The sequence below is a fragment of the Typopeltis vanoorti genome, chromosome 14 (assembly GCF_054136105.1).
Source record: "Typopeltis vanoorti isolate ZY-2024b chromosome 14, IOZ_Tvanoo_1.0, whole genome shotgun sequence".
Taxonomy (NCBI): Eukaryota; Metazoa; Arthropoda; class Arachnida; order Uropygi; family Thelyphonidae; genus Typopeltis; species Typopeltis vanoorti.
The window spans coordinates 71,341,302-71,358,208 of record NC_143562.1 but is presented as its reverse complement, the minus strand read 5'-3'; the positions used below and the strand labels follow the sequence as shown (position 1 = coordinate 71,358,208).

The following is a 16,907-nucleotide window of genomic DNA, read 5'->3' as shown; positions in this document are numbered from 1 at the left end:
GCAACATAGTTAACTACGATGATCATAAAAGAGAAGTTAATTTTCCGACGTGCTTTTATTCTTATTTCAGTAATATTTAGAGATGTTTATGGTCATTTTTATTAATCAAATTAGCGAGTTCTTTGTGAGACTTTGTTACTAGTCTTGATAAAATACGTAGGCACAATTTAACCAGCTTATAAAACAATATCGGAATTAAAGGGAAAGATAATTGCATTTACTCATAATGAAGTGCCTGCGAAACAGTAACGCGATTAAACATTTTAAATGCTTTTTTTTCTTTTTTTTGGATTTTACTTGCATAATTCTCTTAATGAAATACTGCTTATGTCACATACAAGCAAGCTAACAAAGCCTTAACAGTATAATTAGTGACAAAATGAGCAAGGTCAAATGCGGTGTTTAGATCTATGCGACTATTTATACGATTCTACCAAAAATTCAGTTACAAGGATGTCAGCGAAGAAGCAGACATTATGGCGAGGTATGAAACATTCTTCAGATAATCAGATAATGGTAATATTTTATATTTTTAAGATGTTCGTATGCTTTAACGATTGATAAAAATGGAAAATGTTTATTATTGGCTGGTGAGAGAATGATATCGTTGCAATAATCATTCTGTGAAGTGACACAAGGCGTGGAAATGATATCTTTTAGAGGAAATTGATGATGGGAAAAATGTCTTCTAGAGTGGAGTTTGAAAAGATAATCAAATTTTGTTGAGATTAAGTGTATATTTTGTTAATATTGTTGGTGAGAATTGTGACAATTACATTTAATGTTGATCCACTCCATACCATTGTAACTCAATGCCATTGAAAGCTATGTTATGGAGCTAAGAATCACGCTACCTTCTCTACCGAACAGATGGACGGATGTAGGTGTGTGTGGGGATGGGATACTCGGTGAACGTCTGTTACCAGGAGGTGGTGGCAGTGTGATGGTATGGTCTTGTTTTTCCTGGTTTGGACTCAGACCTCTGTTTGTACTGCCATGAACATTTAATACCGATAGGTACCTGGACATTCTGAACAATACAGTGCTTCCTACTTTGTAGAATTTCTACGGAATTAACCACTGTCTCTTTCAGTAAGGCAATGCACCGTTTGATAAAGATGCTGCTATTACTCCGTGGTTTGTGGACATCGTCACCGCGCAGGACCTGACTCCACAAAGCCCTGATCTCAGTCCTGTTGAATATCTGTGACTAGACCGTCGAGTGAGGTCAAAGGACGAAATATACCTCATTACATGCTTACAGGAAGAACTGTCCAGTAGTCCTATTGATTACTATCGTAGGTTTGTGAAAACTATGCTTCCCCTATAACCAGCGAAAGGAGGTCGTACATTTTATTAAGGTGGGCGACATGGCTGTCTGTTCCTCACACTATAGTGTCCGTTGAATTCTTTCCAAGCAGTGTACATATTCCATTATGCTGTGTTTTGCTTATGTCCATGCTATGCAACTGGTATTATGATAAACGGTGCTATTTAGTTATGCTAGTATATACGGCCTATATATATATATATATATCACTTTGTATTTGAAAGGAAATAATTAGCACATGAGGAAAATATGCACAAGGAAGTGTTTCCACCTCCGTTTATAAATCGGAAATAATCGAGTGGAAACAGTTCTTTTCGAGCTCCGTATATAGGACTTTCACGAAACTGGTTGCTAGTTAGTTGCGTCGTATTCGGCTTTCACGAATCGTACAATGAAGGCTTTGGGAATTTGCTTAGTAATTTTTCATGTTATAATCTACACGAATGGATCCCCTACACTTGAAAATGACATCTCCGCTGAAGATATAGACACACATGAGATTATATGCAGTAAGTGTAGAATGAATCCTCGCTTATTTACAGTGCATTATATGTGTGTTTGTGTGTTAGATAGATAGATAGAGAGAGAGAGATGTTACACGTCATTAATATTATTTGAGTTCATATTTAAACAGTACGTATATCTCAGCCACGGGATATTTTATAAGAAATATAATTTCATATGTTTACAACTCATGGTTTAGAGTTCACTGATAAAAATGGATGAACGAATGAATTCAATGTATCATGTTTTATTGAATTATATCTAATTCAAATCATATTAAAGTAATAATATTTGAAGCAGAGTCAATAAAAATGAATATTTTTAGAATTGTCTTAAATATTTATAGTTTAATAGCTATTACGTGGACAAACATACTCATTGTTCAATATATATTTATTTTAGGAAGTGAAGAAAATAAAATTGAAGCTTCGAGATGCCTCACTCTGATTGCTAGTGAAGTACTTATATATTATTTTATTTTTCTGTATGTACTGCTTATAACTGAAAAGGAAAAAAAAATTCATATAATCAAATGTCATATATTAAAATATCGCAGTGTATAATTTCTAAATGTACAATGTATAATTAGAATTGAAAATATGCAATTTCTAATATATTTCCTATATTAAAAATTATTATGAATTTTTAGACATTGATTGCCGTGCATCGTTATGTTAGGAAAAGTCGGGGGAAAGTCTTGAGACGTATTTTCGTAACGGTTTATGCAATATTATACAATTACTTCATGGATATAAATACTTCATGGTTTTAAATAACAGTTGCTATAGAAAATTATTGGAAACAGTAAATTATTGCAGATAATTTGTACTTAACGTACAAATATACATTTGTGGAAGTATTTTCATTCGAATAACTCTCAATATCTGAATTTGCTATGCTTATTTAAAGAGAAAATCGCTCTTTCCAGAACGCTTCAGGATTTTTCGGAATTTCATTAAATACACAAGCATTTTTTCATAGTGCCATGTTTACAGGCCTCTTCTTCTTTCGCTATGATACTGTAAGAGTGTATCTAGACGATTTAGACATGGTCTTAATACTATGAATCAGAACTAAAATATCTATAAATCTTTTAAACTAGATAAATAAAATTTTTATATTTATTATTACTATTCATTACTTAGAAGCGCACATAATAATAATAATAATAATAATAATAATAATAATAATAATAATAATAATAATAATAATAATAATAATAATAATAATAATAATAATAATAAACTCAGCAGAAATAAAACACAGATGAAACAAAATGAAAAGGACTGATTGAAATAGAAACAATATTCAGGCTGACGTGTTCCAACAATGTTTTGATGACGTATATTCTCACGCCACCTACCTATTTACTATTTTAGCTTTTAGTTGATTCTGGACAAATCTGCTCTCGTGAAGAAAACAGATATGATATATTATAAAGAGATTCCATACGCGAGCAAGGACAATAGTTTTGATTTTCCTGTTCCGTGTAGCTCAGTTACTAAATGATAACTAAAGTGATTGTTTCTTATGAACTTTTACTGGACTATGCAATTTGCTAAATCATTTACGGCATTGAAAATTAATTTAATAATCTTCTCGTATATTTAAAAATAGCTAATTACTTATGGAATTTATTGGATTATTTATAAAAGGTCTTGGTTTATTATATGATTCAAACTATTTTTTGAGTCGTTGGCAACCGGTCACATCCTTGAACTAGTTGAATTTTCAAGTTCGCTAGAAAACGTTTTAGCTACCACCGAATTCATTTCCGAATATAAATGAAGGATTAAAATATTTCATCCAATTTCGTAAGAAAGGTAACTTTATGTAATGATTTTTTTTTCAGTTTCGAGAACGGGTCCATGAATGCTTTTCAATTTCATATCCGCAGAGCGAAAACCGTCTTTTGTCCTTCACTTATAGTTATTGTGAAAACGATCTAAATGCAGTTACGGTAAGTATATTAGCCGCCATCCTTATCGAATGCAGTTCCTTTAGACAACATTCTCTATTTTGTTTTTCAAATAAAAATGCATTGCTTACTTACTTAGGATAGTATATAGCTGAAATTGTTTCTTATATATGTGTAATCTTTAAATGCTTTTTTTTGGAAATAAGTCATTATATAACGATAGTTTCTTGAAATTTTTATAATCTGATTTTTGTCAATCCATATTTGGTCTAAACCAAGTTCGACATTCACGACACTTCATTCATTTTTAGTGGTAATTTTTGAATGAATTTTTAGAATTATTTTCTGGAATAATATCAGGAATTATTTTCTGGAATAATAATATAATTCTCCTTTATATATTTTTTCAATTAAATAAATGATTCCCAATGAATGAACTCAGCACGAAGTCTTTAGGCGCATGTTTAATTGGGGTCATTGCATAAATGTTATACTATGACTATACTTGCTGCATTTACTTAACTCAAGTTCAAAAATTATTCCCTGGTTGAGTTATTCAACTTTTCCCTGAAATCCCGGGTTGAACATCATTGCATCTTTGACTAATACCATAATCATAAGATGCTTCTGGTTTTGCAATTTTATGTAGTAATATAGTATCAGTAGTGATACTATATTACTACATAATATATAGCCCTTTCCACAGCTAGAAAGCTAGCAAGTATTCCTTCCTATTATTATTTCACCCCCAATTTCTGCAAATCGTTTTGAATAATTTATCTTTTGGATTCATTGCTATGTAAGTAATAGATTTTCAACACTTACCAGCAAGTTTAAGTTAAGTGGCATGTCTAATGACTCAAAGAATGATAAGCAAATAAATCTCGTTACCAAGTTTCCCTTGTGAAATTTACCCAAGTTACTTTGCTTGAAATTATCACCCATTCAAAAACTTAATCTTCATGTTTCACTTGAATACTAAAGTTTTTTTTTTACTTTTTCTTATTCCTGTTGCTTGAGTAAATCGCCATATTTACTCTTTAGAAAGTATCTCACTTAAAAAATAAGTGAAATACTTTCAGATGGTCACTTCATCTGAATAATACTAATTATTAGAAATCAGCATTTCTAATTTTTCTTCATGATTTAGTTCTTTTCTAGCGATGCTTTTCCTACTAGAAGAAGAAGCTGAAATATAGTTAGAGATATTTGCAAATAACTGTGTATTTGTATACTCGAGAAATTCTCTAGCTGACAGAGTATATGTTTTTCGATAACGGACGGCTTGGCGCAAAAAACAGTACTGAACTTCGAGACCCCACGTCAGTACACGCGCTATGAGATATGTCGTTCGACTTCATGGACATTAATAGAGGAGTAAGTGTAGAGTCTACGCCATTACATTTAGCTGTAGCAATGATGTTAACGTTGTAAAATACACGTTTATTATTGAGGATTAATATTGTTCATACAGAGTTGGTAGAGCAAATGGTCCAAGTCTACGATATGTTTGTGAGCAGTTTGTTCGTAGATTATTATAAAACGCCTTAAACGAGGGTTCCGACGTACCGGGAGTGTTTTTCTGCAATGCAGAGGACATTTGTTTAACAGTTTGTTGGCTCGGGGAGCTAACGAACTGATAAACAAATGAGAATCACTGGCGTGTGCTGTAGCAAGTGTTACAGTCTCCGAAACGCAGTCCTTAGTCACTGCAGAGAATCCTTTCGGATCTGGGCGCCTTTTCGTACATCATCCAAATAGGTGAGTGTTTACCAGCAATAGATTACGCTCAACGGCGGGAATACTGTGCAAGCGTGCTAACGAAGATCAGTCAACGAAGATCAATCCTTCCTCCATAATATCTGGTTCTCGGATGAAGCTCATTTACATCTAAGCGGTCATGTAAGCAGACGAACCTACCGGCTCTTGGTTTCTTGAAGCCTGAATTTGTCCAAGAGAAACCATTTCATAGCGAGGTCACCGCATGGTGTGCGGCTTCCGGCCATGGCATAATTGGGCCCTACCTCATTGAAGAGGGTGACGTAATCGTGACGAATAGTGAAAACTACATTGAGAATATGTTGCTTCAATTCACCCAGGATTTACATAGGATGTCATGCAAAACATTCCATTTCTTGAATAGGTATTCAAACAGGTTCAAACAATCACACATCACGTGGTTCTTGAGTATTTATCAATAGTCTCAAGTCATGTCGTGTGCAAATATGTATTCCTTTGTTAATAAACCCGTTTGCTCCATAATGTATATCGTTGTAATTATTCGGTACAGTTTGTTTGCGCCATACCGTGTCAAGTACGTATATTTAGCCAACAAAGAGCACATTTCCAATTATGTACAAAATCTCCATCTCATCATTGTTATTTTTATAACAATCGGATATTAGTAATACTGCTTATAAGGAGAGGTTCAGAGATTGTGTGAGAAGCTCCTCAATATCTTTATCTTCCTTACATAATTTGCAGCGATGCCATTCAGTTATCTAGCTATGATTCTTAAGCGATCTTTAGATGCAGTTTTATTTCCCACGATATATTTTGTTTTTGTATATCTAGACTACTGGAAGAAGGGTTATGTAAATAATTCTGTACGGTAAAATGTACTCAATGAGCAATATACTTTTTTCTAATTTTTTCTAGGCAATGCAATGTTTAGGAAAAAGAGCCACACCAGGAGTAAGTATAGCTCATAAGTTTTTATATTTTGTTATTATTTTTTTTAAATTTAAAATTTACTGAAATGACCTTTGATAAGGATAAAAAGATATTGCATTTCACAATATCATAATTGTAAAATATGCTCTTCATTATTACAAGAATTGAATTTGCAGCCATTACGTTGCATTTCTCGAAATTCTTATGATATAATTAGAACCATCATCTTGACTTTCTCATTGTTATATATGAAGTCACCCTACTAGAAGGAATTTATTGATCAGAGTGACAAATTTTGGCAAGAAAATTATGCCTAAACTACATAAGACCAAAAACTGCTTTCGATGGAACTGTTGAATTATTAAAATAGTATCGATATACAACAATGCGATTACGATACTCACCATTTTATAATGGTGACATTTTATTTCTTGCTATTTGCAAATTTTATAGAATTTTACTATAAAATTCACTATTACTGAAGGTAAATCGAAATAAATTTCATTTAGTAACATATTGGGTTATTTACATGATAATATTTTATCAGGCACAACAGGAACTGGTGTTTTTTTGTTATCTTGGTAGGATTTCTGAAGCATTAGACGATTAAAACGTACTCAAGAAGTTATCATTATTAGCTCTCTTTGGACATGGATTAGTCCTCCCCCTCTAATATAACTGCGACTACTTACTAGTATTGTATACGCTCCATCTACATCTATGGTTAATGTAAACGCAATTTACATTTCTCGTGTCTATAAAACCCGACAACAACTGTAAGGCGCACTCTTCTTCTTCTTCTACAGCTTCTCCCACTTGAGTGGGGTCATTGTTATGAGTCTCCTCCACACTTCCTGTCTTGGGCTGTCACCACATCCAAGTTCTTCATCTTCAAGTCCTCTTCTACCAGCTCCCTCCATCTCTTCTTTGGCCGCCCACGCTTCCGCCTTCCTTGCACATCCATCTGCATGACCCTTCTTCCCACATATTCGTCCTCCTTCCTCATCACATGACCAAACCATCTCAACCTTTCCTCCTGTATTTTCGCTCCTACGTTCGTAACTTTCACTGTTCCCCTGACATAGTCATTTCTCAGATGATCCTTTCTGGTCACACCGCACATCCACCTAAGCATTCTCATCTCTGCTACTTCCATCCTGCTTATGTTATTTTTCCTCAGAGCCACAGTTTCTATAGCATATGTCATAGCTGGCCTCACTACTGTCCTATAAATTTTGCCTTTCAGATTGATCGGCACCCTCTTATCGCATAACACTCCAGCCATCTCCCTCCAGTTCCTCCAACCCGCTTGTATTCTGCATCCCACTTCCTTCTCAGCACCTCCATCTTCTTCCACTGTTGAACCTAAGTATCTAAAGTCTCTCACCTTCCTGATGACATTTCCTTCCAGCTCCAGATCTGTCTCCTGGCCACCGCCCACTGCGCAACACATATACTCTGTCTTACTTCTGCTCAGTCTCATACCTCTCTCTTCCAGTACTTTTCTCCATCTTTCCAGTTTATATTCCGTTTCTTCTCTTGAATCTACACACAGTAAGATGTCATCTGCATACAACATTGCCCAAGGTGCATCTTCTCTCACCTCCTCTGTTACCACCTCCATCACAATATTAAACAGAAACGGACTTAATGCTGACTCTTGATGCAAGCCAACTGTTACTTGAAAACTTTCTGTCTGTCCCAAACAGGTCCGAACACTTGTCTTCACATTTCTGTACATTTCCCACACCAACCTGACATATTTCTCCGGCACCTTCTTCTCCCTCAGACTCCTCCAGACTTCTTGCCTTAGCACTCTATCGTATGCTTTCTCCAGATCAATAAATACCAGATGTAGCTCCCTTTGTTTCTCTCGATATTTTTCCATCATCTGTCGTAACCCAAAGATAGCATCTGTTGTTGATCTACCAGGCATGAAGCCAAATTGTTCCTTTGCAATCTCGACCTCCTCCCTCAATCTACCATCAAGAACCCTTTCTAGGATCTTCAATGTGTGGGACATCAACTTTATTCCTCTGTAATTTTTCCAGTCTTGTGCATCCACTTTACCCTTGTAGATGGGAACAAGAGTACTCTCCCTCCATTCCTCGGGTATATTTTCCTGTTGGCAAACTTTCATGAACAGGTACCACAGCAGGTCAATTCCCTCTTCCCCCAGTGCCTTCCATGCCTCCACTGGAATTCTGTCGGGCCCACCGCTTTTCCATTCCTCATCTTCTTCATGGCCTCCGTCACTTCCATTCTACTGATGTTCTGCACCATCCCCTCAGAAGGCTGCCCATCTCCTCTGTGAGTCCTTGCATTTTCCTCATTCAAAAGTCCCTCAAAGTATATTTTCCATCTGTTTCTTATGTCCACATCCCTCCATAATACTCTTCCTTCAGCATCTTTGATCTGCCTCACATGTAAGATGTCCTTAGCTGCTTTATTTCTACATTTCACTAGTTGGTAAATTTTCCTCTGTCCTTCCTTTGTTTCTAATTGATCATACAGATCTTGATATGCCATGGCCTTCACCTGTGCCACAACTCTCTTGGCTTCTTGCTTTCTCTCTTTGTACACCTCTCTGTCCTTTCCACTCTTGACTCATCCCACTTCTGCTTTGCCTTCCTCTTAGCTGTCACTGCCACTTGTACATCATTATTCCACCACCAACCCTCCTTCTGCTCTCTAATCTTTCCAGATGTCTCACCAAGCACCTCGATTGCACAGCTCAGGATTACTTTTGAATTATGTTTCCACCAATCTTGTACACTTTCCAGTCCATCCGAAATCCTCTCTAACACTCTCTCCCTAAAACGATTCCTCACACTCTCCTCTTTTAAGCGAAATACCACTTAATTGTCTTCATCCCACGGCAACCAGAAGTTCTTATCTTCGATCTTATTTTAAAGTCTGCGCACAGCAGTCGGTGTTGTTGTGCTACTTGATCTGTTGGAATTACTTTACAATTTGTCACAACCTTAAGATGTTTTCTTCTAGTCAAAATGTAGTCAATTTGTGAGCTGTTGTTACCACTTCTAAATGTTATCAAATGTTCTTCCCTCTTGAAGAAAAACGAGTTCACAATTGCCAGATCAAACGCTACTGCAAAGTCCACAACCCTCTCTCCTTCCTGGTTCATCATTCCCACTCCGTGGCCACCATGCACCCTTTCACAGTCTCTATTCTGTCTTCCTATGTGCCCGTTCAAGTCTCCTCCGACAATCACCATCTCATTTTCTTCCAATTCCCTCATTTCTTCATCTAACACGTTCCAGAACTCATCTTTTTCCTCTGCTGTACAACCAACTTGCGGGGCATATACACATAATACGACCACCCGCTCTTCTCCAAGACCCAATTTCATTCGCATAATCCTGTCGTTCCTTCTACCCATGTCCAGTACTTTACCCTTCATTCTGCCACACACCACAATTCCTACACCATTTCTTCCCTCGTTATTCGCTCCAGAGTAGAACAATTTATATCCATCTCCCAGTTCCTTTGCCTTTCCCCCTTTCCACCTTGTCTCCTGCACACATAAAATGTCCAACTTCCTCTTCCTCATCATGTCTGCCACCTCTCTTCCCCTTCCAGTCATGCTTCCAACATTCAGTGTTCCCACTCGCAACATCCTCTCCACCTGCTGGGCTCGCTTCTTTATCCGCACCCGCCCTAGATGCGGTAGCCCTCGTCCACTTCTCACAGCTGTAGGGCGATGTGGCTGCGCGTCGCTTAAGGGGTACGCCCTAGCCCTTATATCATTTTCTCTTCGACTCATAATCATAGTTTGAGTTGGCACTGAAGTTTTCCGACCGGATGCCCTTCCTGACATCAACCCTCGCATTTATCCGGGATTGGGACCTATTGAGGCTAGCTTGCCTCCTTCCGTGGCTGCATAAGACGAAATGACTTAGCAAGATAGGAAAGACTCACCTCTAGCCCTCGAATACTCTAATGGCATCAGGGGGAAGGAGCAAGGAGAGGAGAAAGAAGCAAAGAAAGAAGAGGAGGGACCAGTCTACAGAATAATATAACAGATATATATTACATGAAATAAGGCATGGTCCAGCATCAGGTACCTCGGGTTTGCCATGCCCGTACTCTCTAAAGTGTAAGGCTCACTAAATTTTTTATTTAATTGTTTATGTGTTGCTGATGTCACGAATTGCAGCTGCTTTTAGTTTTCCTTGGTTTTTAGGGCAAAGCATGATTACGTTTATAATAAATGAAATGATATGGAATAGAATAACTTAGTGTGCAATAAATTTTGCTATTACAAATTAGTATAAAAATGGGAATAGAAGAGAGCTCGTTTCAGAAATCCCAACTGATAACAAATCAACCACTTCAATATGGATGTAGTATACAAAGATGTGTTGATCAATTTTTATTGTCTCATTGTTGTTTATTTTTCCAGCCAGTGATAGATCTGAGAAAAGAAAAGGATTACTTTGTAAGTATTGTTAATTAAAGTTGATTTGCATTAGGTTAAGATAGCATTAGACTGACACATTTAATGCGATTTATGTGTTTGCAGTGTGGCTGAGTGCACATTGTCTTCCTTCTTTTCCAAAGTAGGTTGGAATTCAACATTCAGTACATGTGACATGTACTGCAGAAAGTGTTTAGATAATTTTAATTTCCAGAGCCGAGAGGCTACCACATTGCTGATGTGAAGCCTGGAGTGGCTTAAAGAAAATACCACCTACGAAATATTGTAAACCTGTAGCACATTCATGCAGCATTAATTCTGTTATCTAAATTTTAACTACTGCAGCTGACAAACTAGTAGAAGACGTTCTTATTTTTGGTCTGCTAGATTCCTTGATCCTTTAGTTACAAATTGGAATCCATGTTGCCTAAAGCCACTTAAGGAATTCACCACGTAAGTCTGGTAGATAAATCACGGGATTCTCTTTATTCGTTATTCAGATCAGTGTATTTAATCGAATCCCTTCAGCTTTGACTCTGGCAAACTGCTCAATATTCAAAAAAGAAAAAAAATATATTATTTGCATTTGAAAAGCTTCTTCGTAGAAATCTCAAGGTACTTATAGTAAGATCTTTATATAAGGATCGATTCTTTATCCTAATCTTCTCCAAAATGTATAGTTTTGATTTTAATTTTATTAAAATCAAAACAAAATTAAAATTATTTAATTTTAATTTTGTTAATACGTTTCTCTCTCGAATGTCTTTTGTTCATTGTCATCTGAAACCGAAATTAATGTTAATGTTTAAACCACTAAGGTTAGCTATCTTTATGTATAAACGGGTGCTAAAAGTTATATCTCCTTATCATTTTTGTTTACATCAACGTAGGTACTGTATTAAAAACGAATATTATTGGTTGAGATTTATTCTATAATTTTCACCAATCAATTCTATCCTCAGTCTGTCGGATCGAATCGAGCATTTCCTTGATATCCTATTTGTCGCTATCTGGGATTCATCATCTTAGACGAAATGATAGCCTCTAAATGTTCCTTCAGTTTTCGAAAGAGTATGGACGCTTACATGCACTATATGATGGCTCACTCGAGAGAGTGTAATGAATTCAGTGGATAACCTCGAGTTCACCCTCATTCACCTAAGCATGCCATTTCTGATATGGTTATGTGAATCCGATCATTGTATTCATTAATTAAAAATTTTTTGCGCTGGTGTTCAAGAGCTAAGGAGGAACTATAGTTTTACATGGACATGAAAAAAAATCATTGCGACAGCCAAATGTGGACATAAATTTATTATTGTCAGCATAATAATAAATTATTTTATACAAAAATATGTTATACATTTCGTAAACAGTAAATTACAGTACGTTTTTCGTAAACGTTACAAATTTTCTAAGGACCTAGTTAAGGAATTAATATACAGTGCTTATAGAAAACTATGCAGCGAGACATTTCAGTATGGAAGATGTTCACTTCGAACTGTGATACCGCTCTGACAACGTTGTACCATGCTAATTAGTAGCAAGCGATTCAGAAATTCTTGAGACAAAATGTCCTACTCTTCCTTCAGAACATGGATTAGGCCTTATTATTGTTTTCTGGAGAGAAATTTCGAGTAGCAGAGCATCTCCCTATTGCGTCCCAAACGTGTTCTCTGGGGATGAGATCTAGGTAGCGTGCTGGCCACTCGATTCGACTAATATCCTTGGTCCCCATAAGTATTTTCACTACTCATGTGCGATCTGGTGTGACCTTTTCATCCATAAAAATGAAATCTTCGCCTACAACACCACGGAATAATCTAATATAACGTTGAAAAACTTCGTTACGATATCGTCTACCAGTCATAGTCCCTTTTCCCAGCACTTGTAGCTCGCTGCGACCATTGCATACTCTCTCCACACCATAACCCCAGCACAGCCATATCTATCTCTTTCAAGATCATTCTCGCGAAGGTAAGCAGCACCATTTCATGCCAGATCCAGTGTTGTCCAGAATCGGAGGAAAGACTAAAACGAATCTCAACTGTAAAGAATGCATTAGCTTATTGGAATCTCGTCCAATTTTTATACATACAACTCCACTGAAAATGTGTTCTACGATAAACTGTGAATATAGGGGCGCAGATATATGTCGTCGAGAGTATAGGCATAACTGTTGCAGATACCTTGCCACAGTTTGTCGATATATCCACGTTCTGTGCTTGAATGGAGCCGACTTGCAAGGTGACCTTTCGTGGTGTCTCAATTACGTTTTGCTGTTATAAGCAAAATGTTGTCTTCATGCTCTGGTAGAGCGAGGAAGGTCTCTTAGCAAAGGATTACATTCCGTTCGTTTGAAACGCTGCACGGCGGCTGGATACTACGCTATATAAGATTCTAAACTCTCTGGCAATATCAGTTATTCTGCGCTCTTTTTTAAGCGTTCTAATAATTCCCGCTTGAAATCGTTTAGACAATGTCTTTGAGACATTACAAAACATCGAAATTTGCAACTTTATTCCTTAACGAAAGGATCATCCTTCAAACACTCGCTTAGCGCACTGTTTTGCCTTTAATCCCGTTGAGTGTTACAACGTGACTCCTTCGCTCGCGAATCGAAAATTTGAGTGTGTACCCGCTTTCTACTTGTAATCGTCAGTTACGCCAATCGATTGATCTGAATTTGCGGTGTAACGTAATTTTTTGTTTTGTATTTCTTGTCATTTCCATGTATTATATTTGAAAATTTTGAAGTCGCATTTACATCACTCTAAAACCAACTGAGTGTTATTTTCTTGGTCACTGATGAAACTATAAATAAAGAAACAAATAAGAACAAGAAATTAAAAATAAAAGTGGCTTTACTTTTCTCATGTTTCTGTGTAACTGCGATAAAAATCTATTGTTTTATCTTTTAAGGACTGCATAGTAAATCTGGTTAATGGAAACCCCCCTGAAATGAAGAATTTTCACTGACGGAGGAATGAGCAGTAGGAAATGAATCACCTTCTTAATTAATAAGACTCCTTTATTAATCAATTATACGCATCCTGTAACTAAGAAAAAAACTAATATTTTAACAGTAACTAATATTAATATGTATGCTCTGTGCTCCGAGCTTTTTTGTTACAAAAATAACCAAAACAACTAAAAAGGCTATGCTATATAAAGAATTGTAAAAACCAATAAATAATGATCTATGATTGTAAATCTATCGTAAAGTTGGTTAGATTTATTCATATAATATATACATTCACTATACTCTAATTCATTTCTAATGTATGGTATTGTTAAACATGAAATAAAGAATGAAAACAAAGCCAAACGTTCCATAATTTTTGGGTGACTCTTGTACCAATATCTCGGAATTATATTTCTATTCTACGTCAAAATGAATTTCTTTAATTCTGCAAATATAAACTTTTTCTATGACCTAATAAATGGCTATATATTTGCCATAAGCTTAAGAATTCATTTCCCTTCAAGTCGGCTATACTTATGAAAATGGAACAAACAATCTCATAAGTATTTAGCAGTTAATATTGTTTAAATTGACTGGGCTATAAATTTCGTCTGTTAGATCTGATTTATGTATTATTTTCTGTGCTCTCTATTCGTGTTTCTAAGCTCTGTGCGATATATATACAGATACCGGCAACTTAATTAAATACTTTGATCATTGGTTACTTTTAGGCATGCGACTGCTAATACTGATCACCTTCAATTTTCTGCTCATAGTTCGTTGACATATGGATCAGGAAGAGCGTTTCGTAAGATACACGCCTTCTCAGGCGATGCTGTTTCTGACAGAATGTTTTATGGCCACAGTTACTTCTCTTAGAAAAGCAATGTAAATTATTATTTTACTGATTAAACACTCGGGATATCTTACCTTTTGAGAAACCAATCAGTTCTGCTATTTTCAAAATCGTGTCTCCAGCCAGACGGGCACCCAAAATAAGATACTTTTGTTTTTTTTCCCATTGTGATCAACATCGTTGATAATTACTGAGCAGCAGCATGCTTAAATAATTGTCTAGCTCAAGTGGTGACGCATGTGACCAAGTATTTTGCATATACGCTGCGTAAGTGAAGTTTATGTACATCTGCTTAAAGTTTTTTTTAATTCAGTAACCACTAGGTGTATATTATTCTACTAATGTACACACCATCCTACGAAAACGATAGAACATCCCTTTGATTACAGAATATATACGAAATAGAATTCATGTAAAATTTCTGTAAAAGCGATAGGCGTCATTTCATTTCAATCTTTTATGCCTAACGATACTAGCCGGGAAGAGAGAACTAACATCATGTCAGTAGAAAGTATAATTCTATGCTATTTAGGGAATGTCTCCACTTCCAATTCTACATACATAATGCCTTCCGAAAAGAGTCTGTCTTCGAAGATGCATGTAGTCACTCCCAAAATCATTGATACGACAGAACACTTAATACACCTAATTTTCAAGGTTCATTTTTTAAAATCAAGAAACAAAAATGATTCTCAAGAAATAATAATCGTCCACTGCAAGTGATACCTGCAGTGGACGAACCACCACCCTGATTGGATTAACCACATAATGATAATATGCAAAAGCGTAACCCCAACTACGAAATTCGGAGGTGGCGGTCGGTGTGATGGTATAGTCTTGTTTTTCCTTTGGACCTCTGTTTGTGATACAACGAGCATTGAACTCCGAGAGGTATCTGAACATTCTGGATAATGCAATGCTTCCTACGTTATGGCTTTTTTCGGTACTGATCATTGTCTCTTTCATCAAGATAAGATGCCAATTATTCAGATATGTCTCTTTAATTATGTGGTTTATGGATATGAACGTCACAACACTTGACTGGCCTCCAAAAAGCCCAGAATATTTCTAATCCAGAACATATTAATAATAATGTGTTACACCTTTTCATTGTTTATATATGGGAAATATATGAATTCTGCGTTACTTCAGCCTTGCCGTCTTTTCTGAGCCTGTCTCCCACTGATGACATTTGGCAGAGTTCGACTTTGGATCTGCTTGCTTAATGACGAGTAGAGAGGCTCTGCTCGGCGGTAGGAGTTTGGTTTACATTGGATGGAGACACCGCTGCGTTTCCTGTACTGGCGATGAGTTTAGTAGCAATGCTTTAGGCTCACTCAGTGATAATTAGAGCGATCGTCTATATCATTTAAGTTTGTGGAGAAGTATCCCCGTCCTTTAACATATCCAAATGAAGAATTCTTTCTATATTATGGGATTGTTTAATTTTCAGTCTTACGACTAAAACATTTCCCTTGTAATCAAACGCAGAGGGTTTTACTCCCGAAGTAATGCTAATAATTCCTCTATGGGTGCGAACTTCTAACAATTAAAATTCCAGAATGTGAAGAAGCAAGACAAATTACTGAGGTTTTAAAAGAGATAATTGGAGCTAGCAAGATTTATTCTTTCATGCCGTACGACAGACGGTAGCACAAGGTAACATAATAATTCCTGTAATGGTAAGAATAATGATGGTCAGCCTGCATTTCACCAACTGCGGGGTGAAGGCCTCTCCCATTGCGGAAGATTTGGGTCTGCTTCTCTCATGGTGACCAAGTCCATCTTCAGAGAGTGCATACACATTTGTATCAATGACCATATGAAAATGAAAGACACTCGCAGAAAGCAATGTCCTAGTTGGGATTGGAACCTGTAGCCTCTTGTCTGGAGAGCGGATACGCTAACCACTCGGCAAACTAAGCCGGCGTAATAGTAAGAAACCAGGTTAAACCAATAAAAATCAAGAGATTTTCAATGGAATATATTGAAAACTGAACGTGTTAAACAATTTGGCAATGAACGTGTTAAACAAACTATACTTGGCGAAATCATAAAAGTTGCGCCACAAAATCAGAATTGCAGGAGTCACTTTTCCAAACAAATCTAGATGGAATAACATTATCTGAAATTTCCAATAATGAATCTAATATAAGAAATGCACAAATCAAATGCAAACAAATGAAACTATTATACAAGGAGAAAGCGGAGGAAAATAAATAG

The 16,907-nt window shown here is 36.3% G+C and overlaps 1 protein-coding gene across 1 annotated transcript; it reads left to right on the top strand.

The window, feature by feature from the left end:
* Positions 1-1,648: 1,648 nt before the first annotated feature.
* On the top strand, positions 1,649-14,076 carry LOC150099620 (uncharacterized). The gene is made up of 6 exons (XM_090404191.1): positions 1,649-1,839; positions 2,237-2,292; positions 3,687-3,794; positions 6,411-6,446; positions 10,849-10,884; positions 13,786-14,076. Exons 1-6 carry the CDS (start codon positions 1,722-1,724, stop codon positions 13,840-13,842), a joined length of 411 nt encoding a protein of 136 aa, XP_090260317.1. The 5' UTR covers positions 1,649-1,721; the 3' UTR covers positions 13,843-14,076.
* Positions 14,077-16,907: the final 2,831 nt, after the last annotated feature.